This window comes from Leptodactylus fuscus, chromosome 8 (assembly GCF_031893055.1).
Source record: "Leptodactylus fuscus isolate aLepFus1 chromosome 8, aLepFus1.hap2, whole genome shotgun sequence".
NCBI lineage: Eukaryota > Metazoa > Chordata > Amphibia > Anura > Leptodactylidae > Leptodactylus > Leptodactylus fuscus.
This window is the reverse complement of record NC_134272.1, coordinates 53,921,858-53,940,818: the sequence shown is the minus strand read 5'-3', so window position 1 is coordinate 53,940,818 and position 18,961 is coordinate 53,921,858. Positions and strand designations below refer to the sequence as shown.

Sequence of the window (18,961 nt, the reverse complement as noted above, 5' to 3'; positions counted from 1 at the left end):
CACACAGTATACTGCACCTTTACTGGCCCCCACACAGTATACTGCACCTTTACTGGCCCCCACACAATATACTTCACCTTTACTGGCCCCCCACAATATACTGCACCTTTACTGGCCACCACACAGTATACTGCACCTTTACTGGCCCCCACACAGTATACTGTACCTTTACTGGCCCCCCACAGTATACTGCACCTTTACTGGCCCCCCACAGTATATTGCACCTTTACTGGCCACCACACAGTATATTGCAACTTTACTGGCCACCACACAGTATAACAGGACCTTTACTGGCCACCACACAGTATACTGCACCTTTACTGGCCCCCACACAATATACTGCACCTTTACTGGCCCCCCACAATATACTGCACCTTTACTGGCCACCACACAGTATACTGCACCTTTACTGGCCCCCACACAGTATACTGTACCTTTACTGGCCCCCCACAGTATACTGCACCTTTACTGGCCCCCCACAGTATACTGCACCTTTACTGGCCCCCCACAATATACTGCACCTTTACTGGCCACCACACAGTATACTGCACCTTTACTGGCCCCCACACAGTATACTGTACCTTTACTGGCCCCCCACAGTATACTGCACCTTTACTGGCCCCCCACAGTATATTGCACCTTTACTGGCCACCACACAGTATATTGCACCTTTACTGGCCACCACACAGTATACTGCACCTGTATATTGTCCCTTTTTTCACCCCAACACATAATATTGCTCCTTGTCTTGGCCTCCTAGGCAGCATGTTGCCCCTTTTTAGGCTCCCATACATGATTAGATGAAACTTTTTGCTTTTACTAAAACAATCTTTGTGCTATTTAACCAAATATCCTCTGTTGGGATTCTCCTCTTTCTCTCTGCTATGTAAAGGCTACACCCTATCGATATTTATGGTACACTGTGAGGTGCCATTTTTCTGATGTCACATCTAAACGGTCATGTGACATCATGTAACACATTCCCTACCCATACAACAGAAATAGCAACATTATCATTTAAATAATAAACAAGACACATTTAGGCTAAGTTCACATCTGTGCTGGAGTCTCTATAGGGGACTCAGTCATAGTATCCACAAAAAATGAATGGAGGAAAAAGTCCTGCATGGGGGACTTTATCCTCTACCAGTTTCAATTTAAAAACTCTGTATATTACTAATGTTTTAGCAGTCCACCTCTCCTTTGTTCAGGTGACGAAGCCGAACCTATTGTCGTACACTCACTTTCCACCAAGTCACACTTCTTTTACAAAAGGCTCCACCCACCTGTTGTACAAGACTCAGGAACTGTCCGTGAATAAATGAGATGTAAAGCATGTGTGATGGGGTTTCTGGTGCACATTGTGTCATTTTCAATAGTAAATCTGTCCACTGTGTATTATAGTACCTCATAATTCAAATGTGAAGACTGGCAGAGGTTTCTAACAGTTTCAGCGGCATATTCTCCTCCTGGCTTAGCAGGACTTGTTTCCTTTTCATAAATCAGATTGGTCACGTAAACCCTTCCAGGCAGCTCTAAGCACAAACACATACAAAAATCTATAAGATACCAAGTTTGTTTTACTTTTAGGATATTAGTTCTATACATATTATAAGACAGATGGATGGATTATAGATAGAGATGAGCGAGTAGTATTCCATCGAATATCGAATGCCATTATAGTCTATGGAAAAAAATGGAACGTTGTTCCGGTTTCCATGGAAACCAAAGTTCGACACATTGGATCCTCCAAGTTCAGGAAGCAGCAGGACGAGGAGTACAAGGAGGTTTTTGAATTGGATTCAAGGGAATTTTCCTGCGTGGTATTTGACCCATACGAATATTCGATCGAATAGTAGTATTTGATCGAATACAATTCGCTCATCTCTAATTATAGATAGATCGATCAATGGAAGATAGATAGATAGATAGATAGATAGATAGATAGATAGATAGATAGATAGATAGATAGATAGATAGATAGACATTAGAGATGAGCGAGTACTTTTTGGATCAGCCGATCCGAACAGCACGCTCGCATAGAAATGAATGGACGTAGCCAGCACACGGGGGGTTAAGCGTCCGGCCGCCGTCAAAGCGGAAGTACCAGGTGCATCTATTCATTTCTATAGAGCGTGCTGTTCGGATCGGCTGATCCGAACAGTACTCGCTCATCTCTAATAAACATGTTACTCTTTTTCACTAACCTTTATTAGATATAATATCCACTTCAGTTTTCTGCAGCTTAAGAACAGTCTGAGTGTTTGTTTTAGCGCCATTTCTGTCTCGGGAAAATACTGTGACAAGATGAGACTCATTGCAAATGGCTTCTGCTAAGACCCCACCTTTAAAGTTTTGCTTACATTCCAGGTTGGAGTCAAGAATTTGCTGAAAAAAACATATGGAGAAATATTAAATCATGACTATTATTCATGAGGTTCAGGGTTACCAAGAGCTATAAAGGAGCCTTATTAGGTTCTAGTTAAAAAATTCCACCATAATTGAGAGGAGAAATAGCTCAGCATGCAGCATTAATTTTCCCGTCAAAATGACACCAAGACAGATCCATTATAAATACATCGCGTCCATCAGGTGTTGTTACTGTCCATCGCACGGCATATCTGACACTGCATTTTTTCTGTTTTGAAAAAGTTATAAATGTGAATAGAGCCTCAGACTAATAATAATAATAATAATAAGTAATATTAAACACAGAAATAAGATTATGGTGTCTGATTCTTATATATAGGATAACACAGATTTTATTTTATTTTTTTATTCAACGAATTTAAGGACTTGTTTGGTCCATTTTAGAACATAATTTACTGTCTGATTAGTCAGTTGTATATGTAGTAGACCAATGTGTTTATTACAGATAACAAGCTGTATTAACTTATGTGGCCATTGGGGGGGGGGGGTTTGACATGGTGATAAGACAGGAATTATAAGTTTTGAAGCTGTTTCAGATGGTGTAAAGTTGGGGCTGTTGGCAAAATGTTTAAACATTTCCCAGTCTTTACTTTAAAGGGGTGAACCCAACTTTTTTTTTTAATTGATGGCCTGTATTGTCCCAGGCCGTCAATTATAGACAGGTTAGGCACCTAATGGCACCCTGGAGATCAAGTGAAGAGCAATGGAACTTGTGTGAGCCCTGTGGTTGTTTCACTGTTTACAAGTGGGTTAAACACTACATTAAGCGAGCCCTGGATATGCCCAGTGGATGGTTTAGTCTTACTAAGTATATGGCACACAAGTTTTTATAGCTTTGTAAAGATGTTTCTAAATACCTAACTCCTGGCAAGTACTGAGAGATGAACATTATGTGGTTCTTTTTGTGTTCATCTGTAATTTACCTGCCAAACACCTTTTAACATGCATTGTCCCATATTGTGCCATGGAAAAGAATCCAAGTTTTAGAGAAAACCATCAGTCTCTTGAGCATAGTCAGCATGTTCCCTCCTACACTTACTGAAATGCAGTGACTTAACTAAAGTCTTGTGGCTCCAAATGCAATCTTTTGTCTTGTTCCCCCTACATCATCCCTACAGCGAGTTCTTGATAGTGATGGTTACGGGTGCTAAGGAGTTTAATCACCTTAGTGTGGTTCGGGTAACCTGTGGATCTCCTTGGCTTATGGGCAAGATGTAAGCTACAATCTCAATACTGGTGCCAGTGCTTATGTGCCACCTAAGACTCCTGGGCCCTGGTGCGACTGCACCCTCTGCACCCCTGCTAAAATGCACGTATCATCAGGATCTTATATGACTACAAAGTCATAATGCAATAAAATGTCTATTGCTGAAAAAACAAATGACTGTAAATTCACAAAGATGGGCCCTGCTAAACTGGCTGTAACAACAACAAGTAACCTTAGCATCACAGCTATATCCAACTGCAAGCCACATTTCCAACTAAACATTGAGCATCCTTTTAGGAACTTCCATAGATGGAAATCTTCGGATTTATTTTAACAAGAAACTGATTTTAACTAGCCCTTTGCTAACTACTGTTCTGGAAGGAAACTAGCTCATCCCAGTGAAGGTTATCTGAGACTAGATAAACAGAAAGCCATCTTAGTGTTCCAAGAATAGCTAAGTAAATCTAGAAAAATAACGTATTTGGCAATGAGTCTGTGAATAATGTGTCAAAACAAAGTGAAATCATTTATTAAAAGGGCTTAAAAGCTTGTCCTATGACGGGTAACATTAAAATGACTAAACTTTTTATAAACATGTTATTGCAATGAACATTCAACTTATAAAATAAAAAGTTTAACACTCAACAAGACAAAAATGTCTTATTTACTAAGGTTGTACAATTTGTGTTTTGTTTTTTATATTGGTGCCTTGTTGATCAAAGAGTGTCCTACTACTTAGATCTACAGCGATCAGCTATAATCTGCAGAGGAAACCGAAACAAAGTGTTCAATTTCACTGCAGCACCACCAGTTGGGGAAATTAAGCATTACATGGCGCTGAATGAAATCAATGGGTTAAGTATGGAAGTCATGGGCATGGCAGGTCCTCCAGAAAGAAAGCTAGAACTTTGTACCTTCCTTCAACTCTGGCTAATAGATGGAGATTGTAGATCAGTGACTCTCTTCTTGAAACTTATTAAGCTCCAATAGGGTATTAGAAAATGGGTAAATGGGACATCCCCTTTAAATATTATAAAAGACATATTATGTGACAAAGCAATTTCCAAATGTTACACAACAACTTTGGGTCAATGAACATGATTTTAAGGAGCACAAAGATGATGGAAAGGCAATGAAAGCTGGAGCAAATTTATTTATAGCAGGTGAATGTTTACTAACATGTTCTCTTATATTAACAAACAGCCATGAGTGTCACAGCCCCTTCAAACAGTGGATAGGTGGAGGGCAGAGACTCAGAGACACCCAAATCTTAAGGATAGGCCACCAGTTTGTAAAAGATGGATAAAACTTTTAGTTCTATGATAATGGAATTTAATCTATGTGTTTTCTTGTTTGATAGCAGATTAAGGGTTATGTTAGTAGGGATTAAACTGTACGAGACAAATATAAACACTATTTTTGTTTTCACCAATGAAGCACATTTTTGTTAGTTGAGATTAGTGAATTCACGAGTGTCACATTTGCTGCAAAAATGTCATTGTTCCACAAGCATGCCACCAAAACAATCTCATTTAGATGACTGGAACTGGATTACATTTACAAAATGAGGAGAAGCCTATAAACTTCAGGTGGCCGAGACCTGTAATGGCTGCAAACTGAGCCAGCATTTTGTTCAGTGCAGCTTGGGGCATAACCAAGGAAGTGACTGTGCAATCAGATTCAACTTTGTGTGGTCTTAAACTTAAAGGGGTTGTCCCACGTCACATACTCGCTAGTCTTCGCTGCTGTAAAATCTTCTTTCTTCCATCTTTGTTGCGTCATTGGTGGGTGGGGTTACATATGCAAAGCCAGCGGCGAGAAGTCGTCGCTTCTATGCCGCTGGCCCTGCGTGTGCGCTGCCGATGCACTAGGCATCGGGCGTACAGCCTTCACAATGTAATACAGACTCAGCATCCGCTGTAATAGAGAGACGGATGCCGGGGAGTTTAGAGGCCGGCACAGGTGAAGCCAGCAGCGGCAGGACCGATGCTGCTATTCTGCCCCCCCCCCTCCGGAATAGCAGCATCGCTCCTGCCGCTGCTGGCTTCACCTGTGCCGGCGTCTACACTCCCCGGCATCCACCTCTCTATTACAGCAGATGCCGGGTCTGTATTGGTGGCCCCTTCCCTCCCCCCAAAGTGTAAACTACCCCCCTCCAGGCTCACTCCCGTGCACTTAGCCCCTCCTCCCTCCCCCCTCAGAGTAGCAGATACATCACTTGACTTATGACCAGATAAGTCAAGGGATGTGTCAACAGAGAAATGAATAAAGTAAGATAGTGGACAAACAAAGCAGTTTTGCTGAAGCAATGTATTTAGGAAAAGTCTTACATTCACATTAACAAGCAGTATAGATAGGATCCTTGTGATGGGACAACCCCTTTAAAGTATGCAAATGAATGCGCCTCTTGGCTATCTATGTGCATAACTCCTTTATGCAATAGTATACAGTGGTATCAACTATGATGTACCTCTCGGTATATTAGATACTAATACATCATGAGAATCTATGACTACATACATTGACTGGTATACATTGTTATGGAATGCTTTGTAACATTGTCAGGATCTTACACATTACCATCACAACAGAGGGGTTGTTTGAGGATGTACAAGATAGGACCATTTTGCCCTAACAACTGAGCTTTGCAGAAGAAAGTTGCAGATACGTACAGTTTTATCAGGAAGAGCGACTGATCTCAGAGATGTAGATCCTAATATCCTGTTTGTACAATGCGATAAGTGTTTTTTCTTTATGACAGATTGTCCTCTGAACTCATATGTCGTGAGACATTTTCCTAAAACATCAACCTGCAAAGAAAAGACACTAGTACTTCAGTTATATCATGAACTATCATATCTACACCACAAGTAAAATGTCGGAAATACTCAAGTAATGTGGATTGGCAACTGCTACAAAGTCATAAAACATACAGTACACAGGAGAATCATTCAGCTAACTCCAAATGCAATCCCTCTGGGACTCAGAGCTGGACTGATCTTCCCAGTATCTAGCATTCACTGACAAGTGGCAAGGAAAATTATATTGCTGAACAGAACTACTAGTGTCCTACAGTGGGGATGGAAACTGAAAAGGTCTATGATAAGTGAGAAGATTGGTTTAATAATATTAAGAACTGATAATGCAGTAAATAGAAATAGACACATCATACACGGGTACTTTACCTCTTCAATGGTCCGTCCAGCAGAAGGTGTTTTTAGGTTGCCCTGCAGGACACTTATTATTCCTCGCTTCACATTGAGAGCCCATGTCTTTTCCTCTCGCACTGGACATATCTTCTGTATTTTTCCATCATGATAAGAAAACTGCAAAGGATATTTTTCTAGATTCTCGCTGTTACCAGCAAACAAGAAAAAAAAAACATTTTACATTGGAATTTGTCTCTGTAAGAGATGATAACAAGGAACAATGTGATAACAGAACACCAAACCTACCTACAGTTTCTAGCTACTGTCTGTCTATCTGTCTATCTATCTATCTATCTATCTATCTATCTATCTATCGTGATGTACGGGGGGGGGGATTCAGAAGCTCTGGTTTATTTCCCAAAAGCAGTCTTTATTGCAGCAGACAAGCTTAAAGGTACAGGTAGTGCTGCTCAGCAGCTCAGCATGTCAAAACAAACAAATGAAAATAAAGACCTACGCCTCTCCGGCGGCTTACTAAACTAGTTCTTCCCTCACTAACCAGGGGTTCAGCCTACTGCTGACCTCCTAACAAACAGGGTTCACAAGTAAACAAGGGATACACATACCCAGCCCTTTAACAGCGTCCTTTTTGGCAGAGCTGGTTGAGTGTGTGTTTCAGTCTCTCTCCTCTCTCTAACCATCACACCTGTGCTACTTACAAAGCCCTGCTGGTCGGTTCCCAAGACTGGAATGGATTGCCCTGCAGGAGTGGCCCGAACTTTACTCCAGTCCGGGACCTACAAGCTAAACGCCTGTGCATACTGCAACAGTCTTGGGGAAAAATAGCGGTTCTCCCACACTATACCTCTCTCCACATCACACTATCCATCCATCTTTCTACCTTACAAGTACATTCACACGTAGAAATTCTTCCTCAAGTCTGCTTCCCATTGAAAAAATTAGCATCTTACTCAATCTCGTCATGGATTTTGGATATTGCCACCTAATCAGCAGCGCAAAACCGCAATGAAATGATAGTCTGCATCGGCATTCTATCACAGCTAGACTGTGGCCAAATACAGAGGTGGGAACCTAAGAGGAATTTCTCTTCATTTTCCGCCATGTGAACGTCCCCTAATTATGACAACCCCAGAAAATAGCATTCTACTACTTTCTATTATCACCTTAATTCCTCAAATTCCTTCTGTGAACCTTGTTTTGATGTCACATTTGCTTTTAAGTGTGCATTGTGGATCTATAAAAGAAAGAAATGAATTTGAGTCTGAATTATGCAGCTACAAAAACAAAGGGAAACATACTATGAAATTCTGTGCTGAAATTCACATTCTGTCTCTTTTTCTGCCAACAGAAATCCATACACTACTTCTTATTGGAGTCTGGATAGGGAGGTTCTGGTATAATGCGAGTAAGATGAGACTGGGGGGGGGGGATGGTGCTACAAACAGTTATACTGAGCATTGTAAAACTTAAAGTAGAACAGTTCTGGTGAACCACTTCATATGAACAATGAGATTTCTGGCCTTCATGTTACAACAAATGTTCAGATCTACCTGTATTATTTCCAGCTATATCACATGTTATCAACACAGTTGAGATTGACATATGAATACGCAGCAGCTGCTTCCTATCGCAATCTTGTTTTCAACTGCTGATATCTTCAGAAAGAATAAAGGTCTTGTTGTTATATGAAAGCTATAAATATGTCATATGAAAGCTGGTGATTTCATCCATATGACACCAGAAGCACTGTTGTAGGGTTTATAATGCACAATATAGAACTGAATTGACACTCTCCAGCTTCCCTGCCCATTCATACTCCAGTCAGAAGAGGTGAACAGACAGAATATGGATTTCAGTGTGGGATTTCATAGAAAGGAGCCAAAATGAATTAGTAAAGTATATTGCAACATTTATTGAAGGCCCAGTTGTTGTCATAAAAGTAAACATTGCTTGACAGTTTAGGTTCACTTTTAGGCTGCATTCACACAGAGTAACGCCAGGCGTCATTTGTGTGTAATTTGTGTGTCTTTTACGGCCGTCATAAAACGTTTACATAGAGTTCTATAGGAAAAGACGCCCGTCATTTACGGCCGTCATTGTAATGACGGCCGTAAATGACGGCAGTAAATGACGGACGTCTTTTCCTATAGAACTCTATGTAAACGTTTTATGACGGCCGTAAAAGACACACAAATTACACACAAATGACGCCTGGCGTTACTCTGTGTGAATGCAGCCTTAGAGTGATTCTGCACCTTTCACAATACCTGCATTGGGTTTTTACAGGACATCCCAATGGTTTGGGTTTTTTTTTTGTTTTTTTTTATGTAGATTGTGAGCCCCACATAGAGCTCACAATGTACATTTTTCTCTATCAGTATGTCTTTTTTGGAATATGGGATGGAAATCCATGCAAACACGGGGAGAACATACAAACTCCTTGCAGATGTTTTTTTTTTGCCCATGGCGGGATTTGAACACCAGGACCCCAGTGCTGCAAGGCTGCAGTGCTAACCACTGAGCCACCATGTGGGCCCCAGGAGACCCAATGTTAACAATTAATTCAAAGTGGAATCTTTATATAGAGCCATCATTTTTGTGCTTTGACATGTATTCGCTTAGTACACTGTAATGTTGTAGATACAATACCCACCTTTAAAAGCATATGGCATTTTCCTACGACTTCTATCTGAACCAAACATTGTAATGTCAGTAGACTCTTGTCATAAGAAGTTCCTTGTACAAACGTCTCGGTGAATGCAGAATAACTGTACATGTATTTGTATCCCTTCTGGAATGCCAGCTGACCAGTCCCTTAACAAAGCATGTGTAAAGCAGAAGAAACATTAACCATTAGAAATAAGCAATCACCATAAACATACAGTGCATACAGATCAAATGACTATTCTAGATACAAGTTTCTATACTAAGAACCTTCCAGAGAGTCTTTTTGGGACCTTTCTGCCAGTCACTTATATTGACATTGACATTTTAACTCCCAATATCCAAGGCGTCCAATGAACCCTATTTGCTGTTATCTTTTTGATAAGTTTGACTGTTGGTTTAGGTACAGCGCCACTCTTCTATACAGGATGTGCCTGATATTACAACTCACCCCTAAGCAAGAGAAAGGAACAATGCTGCAATACTGTAATGCCTAAAAGAGTTTCTGCTGTTGGACTTGACATAGGTAACTCTATTTAACAAAGTCTATGGGACCTCAGATTTTCAATCTTTAACCCCAGTACAAGGATCTGGACTTCACTGCTGAGAATTCTCAGGTTGCATATGCCAAGAACTCACCAAGTAATAGAGCAATTGGTCCTGTGATTGATCAGCTGATCAATACTGCTTCTGTGATTGGCCAATCAATAAGCACGCTATACACAGGATGTCTGACATCCCTATCAGAAACCAGACCAGCGGTGCCTGGCAGGGGAGAGGTCTCAGGACTCAACACCGCAGCCCTTCCAATCAGCTGGATGGTGGGGGTCCCAGAGCAGTACCCCTGACCCATCTGATATTGATGGCCTATCCTAAGGATAACCTATACATTAATAAAAAGCTGGATAGCCCTTTCAGTAAGGATGTGTATTTGGCTGTGGCAATGCTCACATCTGAAATGTATTGCACATTAAGTATTAATGAAACATTTCCAAATGTAATATTTTTTCAATTAGACATATGGTATTGTTATAAAAAGTACAAGTTAGGAAAACATTTTATTGTGGGAAAAAAGTTCTGCTGAATGCAGCTGTTATGGCGAGCGCCGAGGTTTATACATCATTAACTTTAAGTCACACAAAGACAAAGACTGCACAACTGTGTGACTCATTCATATGCAGACTACTTGGAATTTTCTTCATATGTTTTATATAAGGAATACAGCTGATGGGATTCACAATGGACAAGATTCAGCTATCATGTAGAGGCAGAGCAGCATAGTCCTATCTATCTATCTATCTATCTATCTATCTATCTATCTATCTATCTATCTATCTATCTATCTATCTATCTATCTATCTTCCCTGAAAGAAGACTTATCCCCTCCCTGACATGTCTCATGTATTCTCCATAAAATAACAATTCTAAGCAATGCTACCTCCAATGCTGCCCTTGCTACCTCTTGTGTCACCCCCTCTACCTCATAGATTGTAAGCTCTTGCGAGCAGGGCCCTCAGTCCCAGTGTGTGAAATGACTTTCTTTGTAATGTATCTTTTTGTCTGCATTTGAACCCTACAAATTGTACAGCGCTGCGGAATATGTGGGCACTATATAAATATTTATTATTATTTTTATTATTATTATTATTATTAATAATAATTCTGAACTATTGTGACTAATTTGCCTACTTTGCTTCAGTACAGCATCAAACGAAGATAATATATATATATATATATATATATATATATATATATATATATATATAGTACATTTACCTGGACATTCTGACATACAAGGTCCAAGATCTACCACATTTTCCGATGTACCTAGAAAGTAAAAAAAAAAAAAAAATTGTATATTAAGATGAAGTTACAGTCAAATATAAAAAAAAATAACAGCTAACAGTAGGGAATTGTTTTATTGCAATAAACTATAATAGCAGAACCAAACCTTGCAGAGCACTTCTCATACAGTGGGTACAGAAAGTATTCAGACTCCTTTAAATTTTTCACTTTTTGTTTCATTGCAGCCATTTGCCACAATTCTGTCTCTGAGCTCCTTGGGCAGTTCCTTTGACCTCATGCTTCTCATTTGCTCTGACATGCACTGTGAGCTGTGAGGTCTTATACAGACAGGTGTACACCTTTCCTAATCAAGTCCAAGTCTAATTAAACACAGCTGGACTCCAATGAAGGAGCAGAACCATCTCAAGGAGGATCAGAAGGAAATGGACAGCATGCGCGTTAAATATGAGTGTCAGCAAAGGGTCTGAATACTTATGACCATGTGATATTTCAGTTTTTCTTTTTTAATAAATTTGCAAAAATATCTACGTTTCGGGGGGGGGGGGGGGGGTTCTGCCAAGACGGGGCTGAGTGTACATTAATGATAAATAAAATGAACTTTTCTGCTCTTAGCAAATGGCTGCAATGAGACAAAGAGTGGAGAATTTAGAGGGGTCTGAATACTTTCCGTACTCACTATAATACGACTGCCATAGTTGTAAACTATAGTGCAGTGCATTGATTAATAAGACACTCTATAATATGGTTACTTTTATACTGTATGATGCCATATGGGTTCATGACATACGCCTGTAGTGCTGTGAACCACAAATGATGTAAATTTGTCCAAATTTTAAAAAGTCAACATCTACCGTGACAAAAATATCAAGATGATGCAGAAAATTTATTTTGAGATGCTGTGAGATGCAGTTGCAAAGGTAATGGGAATAAAGTGTATTCCTCTTTGGAGATGTTCTCTTGGGTAATTTTTTTACCACTTTCCTTTCACCCATTCACTTCTGACCTTTCAAAGTCACTGGCGGTAGTAAAACAGCTATGGTAATGTACACAAGTCACTTAAACCCAGACATATAACCTTTCTTATTCCCCTGGTGAAATGCACATTTCCTAGTTCAAGACAGACCCATCGTTCTCATGACTTTCCTCTTGTTCCTAGCTGACAGAATACTTGCTGACATTTCAGAGGCTGAAATCTGAATTTTAAATCCCACCTGGGAACGTCCCAAAGAATGTCAATTTTGGTGTGGGGTATACATAAACCTATTCCTTTTTGCGACCCAATCTCTAAGGGTGGGGCTGCTGGCATAGATGCTGGGTGACATTGACTAGGCCATGGATTCTGCTACTCTGTGATGTTGGAGATTTTTCTCCTCTGATGTCTCTTAGACTGCTTTCACACGGAGTAATGCGCTGCTCATTCTGACATGTAAACACGTGTCAGAGTGAGCACAGTAAAACAGAATCCCATTGACTTCAATGGGTTCGGTCTTACGCGCGCTATCCATTGAACACAATGGGAGGCTTTTTTACCTATTGCTTTCAATGTGATATGCGCGTATCGGGCAGCATTTGTGTCATTAATAAATGTTGTAATTAGAGATGAGCGAACACCGTTCGATTGAATATCAGGCCGTTCGAGGTATTTGATTACAATCGAATATCACAAAGCAAACGCAGTAAAAATTGGTACCCCCTCCCACCTTCCCTGGCGTGTTTTTTGCACCAATAACTGCGCAGGGGAGGTGGGACAAGAACTACGACAACGGAGGCATCGAAAAAATATCGGAAAAAGGAATTGGCTGGCTAATTCAGGTGACCTCCAATTTATATGACTGGTGGATTTAACATTCGATTAATTTGAGACTGTGAACTATGTGACTGTGAGACAGGGACAGATGTACTGGCAGGGTTAGCTAGGGATTACCTTTATTTAGGGGGGAATGTTACTCACCCAGCTCTTTGGGACTCTATCTGGTCGGGATCCCTGTCAGCTTGCGATATGCGCGAGCTGACTTTTTCCCATAGAAATGCATTGACCAGCATTGATTGGCCAGTGTACAGCATTCAGCCAATCAACGCTGGTTCTGCCGGAGGAGCTGAGTGTGCTTTGAACCATGCTGCACACTCAGCTCTGCTGCATCTCTGTGTGTGCTGAGCTCTGCCGCTTCTCCGTGTAGCAGTGCTGTGTCAGTACTGCTACATCTGAGATCGGACCACAATGGAAACTGCTGTGGACGGATCTTAGACTCCGCCTACTCCGGCAGAACCAGCGTTGATTAGCCGAATGCTGTACACTGGCCAATCAACGCTGGTCAGTGCATTCCTATGCTGACATGTAGCAGAGCTGGCTGTGCGCTCAGCTCAATTAATCCGAAGATGCTACATCGGAGATGAAGCAGTGCTGGCTGCGCGTTCAGCTCGGCTACTCCGAAGATGCAGATGAGCTGAGCGCACGGCCAGCACTACATCTCCACAGTGCTGAGTGTGCGCTGAACCATGCTGCACACTCAGCTCTGCTGCATCTCTGTCTGTGCTGAGCTCTGCCGCATCTCCGTGTAGCAGTGCTGTGTCAGCACTACTACATCTGAGATCGCACCACAATGGAAACTGCTGTGGACGGATCTTAGACTACGCCTCCTCCGGCAGAACCAGCGTTGATTGGCCGAATGCTGTACTCTGTATGGCATTCGGCCAATCAATGCTGGTCAATGCATTCCTATGGGAAAAAGTCAGCTCGCGCATATCGCAAGCTGACATGGATCCCGACATAATACAGTGACTTGGGCTTGTTAGCTGCCCCCAGACATGCTTCCCCTGCTGTCCCAGTTGCATTGCAGAGGTGTTGGCATCATTTCCTGGGGTGTCATAGTGGACTTGGTGACTCTCCTGAGTCGAATGGTGGGATCCCCTGAAGCGAAGCATTTTTCCCCATAGACTATAATGGGGTTCGATATTCGTTCGAATAGTCGAATATTGAGTGGCTATTCGAAACGAATATCGAATATTTTACTGTTCGCTCATCTCTAGTTGTAATATACTTTTGACTTCTTTTCTTTTTGTGAAATTCTATGCTGATATCCACTTCTGTTCCTCATTTATTTTTTCCTCTATTTCACTATTACTAGCTGAAATCTGTACATTGCTTTTCACTGGAGAGAGAAGCTGAGACTGAAGGGTGGTTTAACATCTTAGACATTACAAAACCTAGAACAGTGCTCCTGGTGACAAATGTCAAAGATGAGATTCTCAACTTTCATATGACCAAGATCGCAGTTCTACAGTATGTGTATTATTTCCAGTTATCACCAGTCAGAATTGAAAGCAACTGCATATAAATATGCCAATCCCAACTGTAGCTGACTTGTGTTGCAGGTTCTCCGCAAAGCAGAGTTTATTAGAGTACAGTGCATGTAGATGAGATTTAGAAACTGGCACCTTCATGTAGGGGAAATTTTGCAGAGAAAAAGAATCATCCAGCAGCCTTTCAGATCTACAATATGTTCATCTTACCTTCAGATTCCATCTCTACATGGAATGAAATCTGCCGCAAACTCCACATATAACACATACAGATCTTGCTGTGGTTTTGCAGCACATTTGCAGTGAAGATAAACAGGAGACACAAAGCAGGGGCCAAACTGAAGTTCATAGCCAAAAAAAAGGAGGTAAGGCTGGCCCTTTAGGAGGATTAAGCTATCGTTCTGAATTTCTTGTCCAGTCTGGGTACCAGCAAGATGCCAGCACCTGTTGATATAACCCATTAAGGGTAACGTAAATAGATGCCCATATGTAATTTAATAGTTTCAGTATAGACATTGAAGACAAATCACTAGGATATAATATCAGTGTCCGATCAGTGGAGATCCAACTGCTGTTATTAAAATACTGCAGCAGAAGTATAAGAAAGTCGCTGTGCCGCTTTGTCTCCTAACTAAGCCCAGTCAATCCATTCTAGTCAGTGTCAGACTATGTGACCTTCAGAGAAAGCCATGGAGACGTGACATGGATGACGCTATAACTGACTGATGTCACCTCAGTCCCCGGGACTCATACCACTAAGGCACTGATGGTATATTCTTACAATATTATCTCACTTCCTCATTACATTGAAACTTCTAGTTCCATTTGGCCATTTCTTTAAGGCAGGCTGCATACCTAACATATTATAGCTAAACTAATTTTGGACCTTTTTGCATATCTTCCTGTATCCTCCAATATGAATCTTATACATCTGGAGAGTACAATTACAATAGACGTGTTAATCGTTGCCCTACAGTGATGTGCGATTTGCAGATTTAAAGGGATTTTCCCACAAACTTAATTATATTTAAATTTGTGTAGAACTGAAAGTTAAACTTTACTTTTGCAAATATAAGTAATTACAAATTTTGCAGAATTTGGTGGTGACAGTCTGTTGTCTTGGATCAGTTTCCAATTGATATGACCATAAATGCAGGAACTTTCTTTGGTCTGGCACTTGTCAAAAACCCAGCTATGACTTCTTTACTGTGAACAGGTTATCTTTTACTATATGTACTGTCCCTATCCAAAAACCCAAGAAGAATAAAGAAATCATGGCTGGGTTTCTGACAAGTCCCAGATCATAGAAAGTTGCTGTATTCATGATATATCCATTGGCAACTGAAAGACTGTCAACTTACTTATATCTGCAAAAATGTTTGCATCTTATTGTTTACTAATTTAAATCTGGTTTTGTCAATGAGAAACCCATGTAGAAATCAATGTAGCCCTGAACCACAACATCTGGCATGTGGCATTGCAGATACATGAACTATATTGCAGACTTGTTTTGTCTATTATCTATCTTATTTAATACATGTTCGGAGTCATACGTAAAATATTTGCATTATATGATTTGCACTATATTAATGTAAAAACACAGAAAGCAGACTAAAGATCCTTAAAACATCCGGCATTTGTCAGCCGTCTACACATTTACTGCTAAGTACACACATTTGATAAGTTGACATGAGTTTGACAGATGAAGCCTTCACGTAAGGAATCTTTTCTATGGCTGCCCATGTCAGCTGCTAAGCGTCTCCATAAAGCATACGTTTTCAATATTTTACTTACTGCCATAAACTTGTGCAACAAGAGTCCAGAGGAGAACAGCACGCAGCTCCATGCTCCAGGAATCACCTCCCTTATTTCACGTTAACAAAGCAACATTGGTCCTTTTCTCAAAGAGAGCTCAGAGAGCAGCATGAATGAAAACTTTCTTCACAAAGCAGACTGCCTAATTTCCACCCCACTGCAGTAGGAGGGATGGGGTCTATAAGAACAAAACACAGCCTATCAGAACCTGCTGCACAAGTCATATCCCACACTCCCTTCCCAGGGGAGAAGAAACTTCCAGCCAATCATAAGGAGCCTTCAGGCCTGAGAAGGTAAGAGGGGATTCTGCTCTACAGTATCTATAGTATAATAGTGCATAGATTACTCAGGAGAGATGCTATAGGAAAAAGTATCTCACAGCTCAAATCACATCATATAGTGGTAGATACATTCTAAAGACCAGTATACGGGGTCACAGTAGCAGCTCTGGGGGGGGTCACTTTTAATTCTTGCATTAAGGCAATATTAATTACATAAAAAGCAATTCCCTTTAATTACTGGAATAACTCTCTTTAAACACATGGGGACTCCAATAACAACTTGTACCCCTGCAGGAAATCTCCCTACAGAAGCTGTGCGGAATATAGGAGCGTTGTCTGCAGTCTGAATCCTATCCCTGGAAGATGTTCTATACTAGCTCTATAGGCTGGTTCTTATAGGGGAACTGTGGCCACATCTGTTCAAGAATGAAATTTGAGGAGATAATATAGATTGGAGGCCAAAGTTTATAGGGGCACTCAAAGGGCACTTGCAAAGTATTATATGGCATTCACTATAGCTGTAGGGAGGTTGTGGCTGGGAACTATGAGGGCCCATATGGGGAAAGAGGTCGAGTCATATGAGAATTATAATGGTCGGCACAATGGGGGCACATTAAAAAATGATCAGTGACAAAGCTAAGTTACGGTATGTACCTTTTTTCACATGTAGCTTATGTTAATATCTTGTGTATTCTGCATTTTTACAGTATATTATTTACTAGTATTATTATTTTAAATTAATTTAATAAACCAAAAGATAATTGGGCCAAATACTAAATAATTTGGAATGGAGTCTCACTGCCACTATGAGAAGCAAGTAAGTTTAGGAACTAAATAACAGAATCATTATTTTCTCTCTTTTCCATGCTTCGTGTTCAACATACCTTTCTTTTACCTAGTGGCATCACTAAAGTCTTGTGGGCCCTGATGCAATCTTTTGTCCGGGCCCCCTACCTCATCCCTACAGTGAATTCTTGATAGTGATGGTTACAGGTTTAATCACCTTAATGTGGTCAGGGTAATCTATGGGTCTCCTTGGTTTATGGGCCACATGGAAGATGTAATCTCAATACTGATTCCAGTGCTTATGGGTCCCCTAAGTCTTCTGCGCCCTGATGCGACTGCACCTTCTGCACCCCCATAAGTTATGCCCTGTTTTTACCCTTTACTTTAGTTTTTTGTTTTTTTTTTACACAAGAACGCAGTAAAATCGCAGCAAAGGAAATTACACTATTTACCCACATATGAACCTTTCCTTTTAGTTCTTTTGATGGTCTGTAACAGGATATACCCCTTACCCTTCTCCCGTTGAGCACCATGGCAATTTCAAAACCTAGCTACATAGCGGTACTGAAAAAAATACTATAAAAAGAAACAATGGAACGAACCACACTATAATACAGAGATATTCAGTTATAAGCCAAACGTACCGTATATACTCAAGTATAAGCCGACCCGAATATAAGCCGAGGCCCCTAATTTTACCTCAAAAACTGGGAAAACTTATTGACTCAAGTATAAGCCTAGGGGGGAAATGCAGCAGCTACTGGAACATTTCAAAAAGTAAAATGGTTGGAGTTTTTGGGTGCAGTAGATGCTGGGAAAGGGGAGGGGGTGTTTTGGTGTCTGCCCATTCCTTGAGCTTGAGGACTGTTTTTTTTTTTCCCCCACTTGTAATTCAGCCTGGCTGAATATAGGGGATCTGCAGTGCTCCTATTAACCCATTCCCGACAGAACAGGAGCACTGCAGATCCCCTATATTCAGTAGACCGGGCACTGTCAAACACAGGATACCTAATGTGTATGTGTTTCACAGTCATTTTCTACTTTTGCATGTATTCTAGGGAAAGGAGGGATTTACAACTTTTTTTTTCTTTTAAAGCTTCTTTTCCCACTATTTTATGGGAGATTCTATACATTGATATTGCGGCTGGTCGTAGACCTCCCCTTCCCTCCTAAAAAAAAAAATACATTTTTTTTTTGCTGACTCGAGTATAAGCCGAGGGGGGCTTTTTTTTTAGCACAAAAGCTGTGCTGAAAAATTCAGGTTATACTCGAGTATATACGGTACTTGTTTCCCAGGAGGAAACCCAGAATTTCTCCATTCCAACATCCTAATCTACTACGAGTAAGGATCTGAGTTCTTAAAGTCCCACCAGTGCTATCTTAGAACAGATCAAAATATGCCTGAAACTAAAGGAATACTTGAGCATAGTGGTGGAAACAACAGAATTTAAGCTGCATTTTGTTTATTGCAAGTTATCCCCTATGCACAGGACATACATACA

The 18,961-nt window shown here is 40.7% G+C and overlaps 1 protein-coding gene across 1 annotated transcript in view; it reads right to left on the bottom strand.

Annotated features, from left to right (window-relative positions):
• LOC142217247 (uncharacterized) overlaps nt 1–16,477 on the bottom strand; it is a 188,602-nt gene extending 172,125 nt beyond the window's left edge. Inside the window, exons 1-8 of the mRNA XM_075285441.1 lie at nt 16,372–16,477; nt 11,248–11,298; nt 9,461–9,621; nt 7,971–8,041; nt 6,823–6,991; nt 6,310–6,447; nt 2,208–2,388; nt 1,408–1,535 (exon numbers count right to left, since the gene is read on the bottom strand). Coding sequence (XP_075141542.1) covers nt 1,408–1,535; nt 2,208–2,388; nt 6,310–6,447; nt 6,823–6,991; nt 7,971–8,041; nt 9,461–9,621; nt 11,248–11,298; nt 16,372–16,423 — 951 coding nt within the window. The 5' untranslated portion in view covers nt 16,424–16,477. The remainder of the gene's footprint in view (nt 1–1,407; nt 1,536–2,207; nt 2,389–6,309; nt 6,448–6,822; nt 6,992–7,970; nt 8,042–9,460; nt 9,622–11,247; nt 11,299–16,371) is intronic.
• Nucleotides 16,478–18,961: the final 2,484 nt, after the last annotated feature.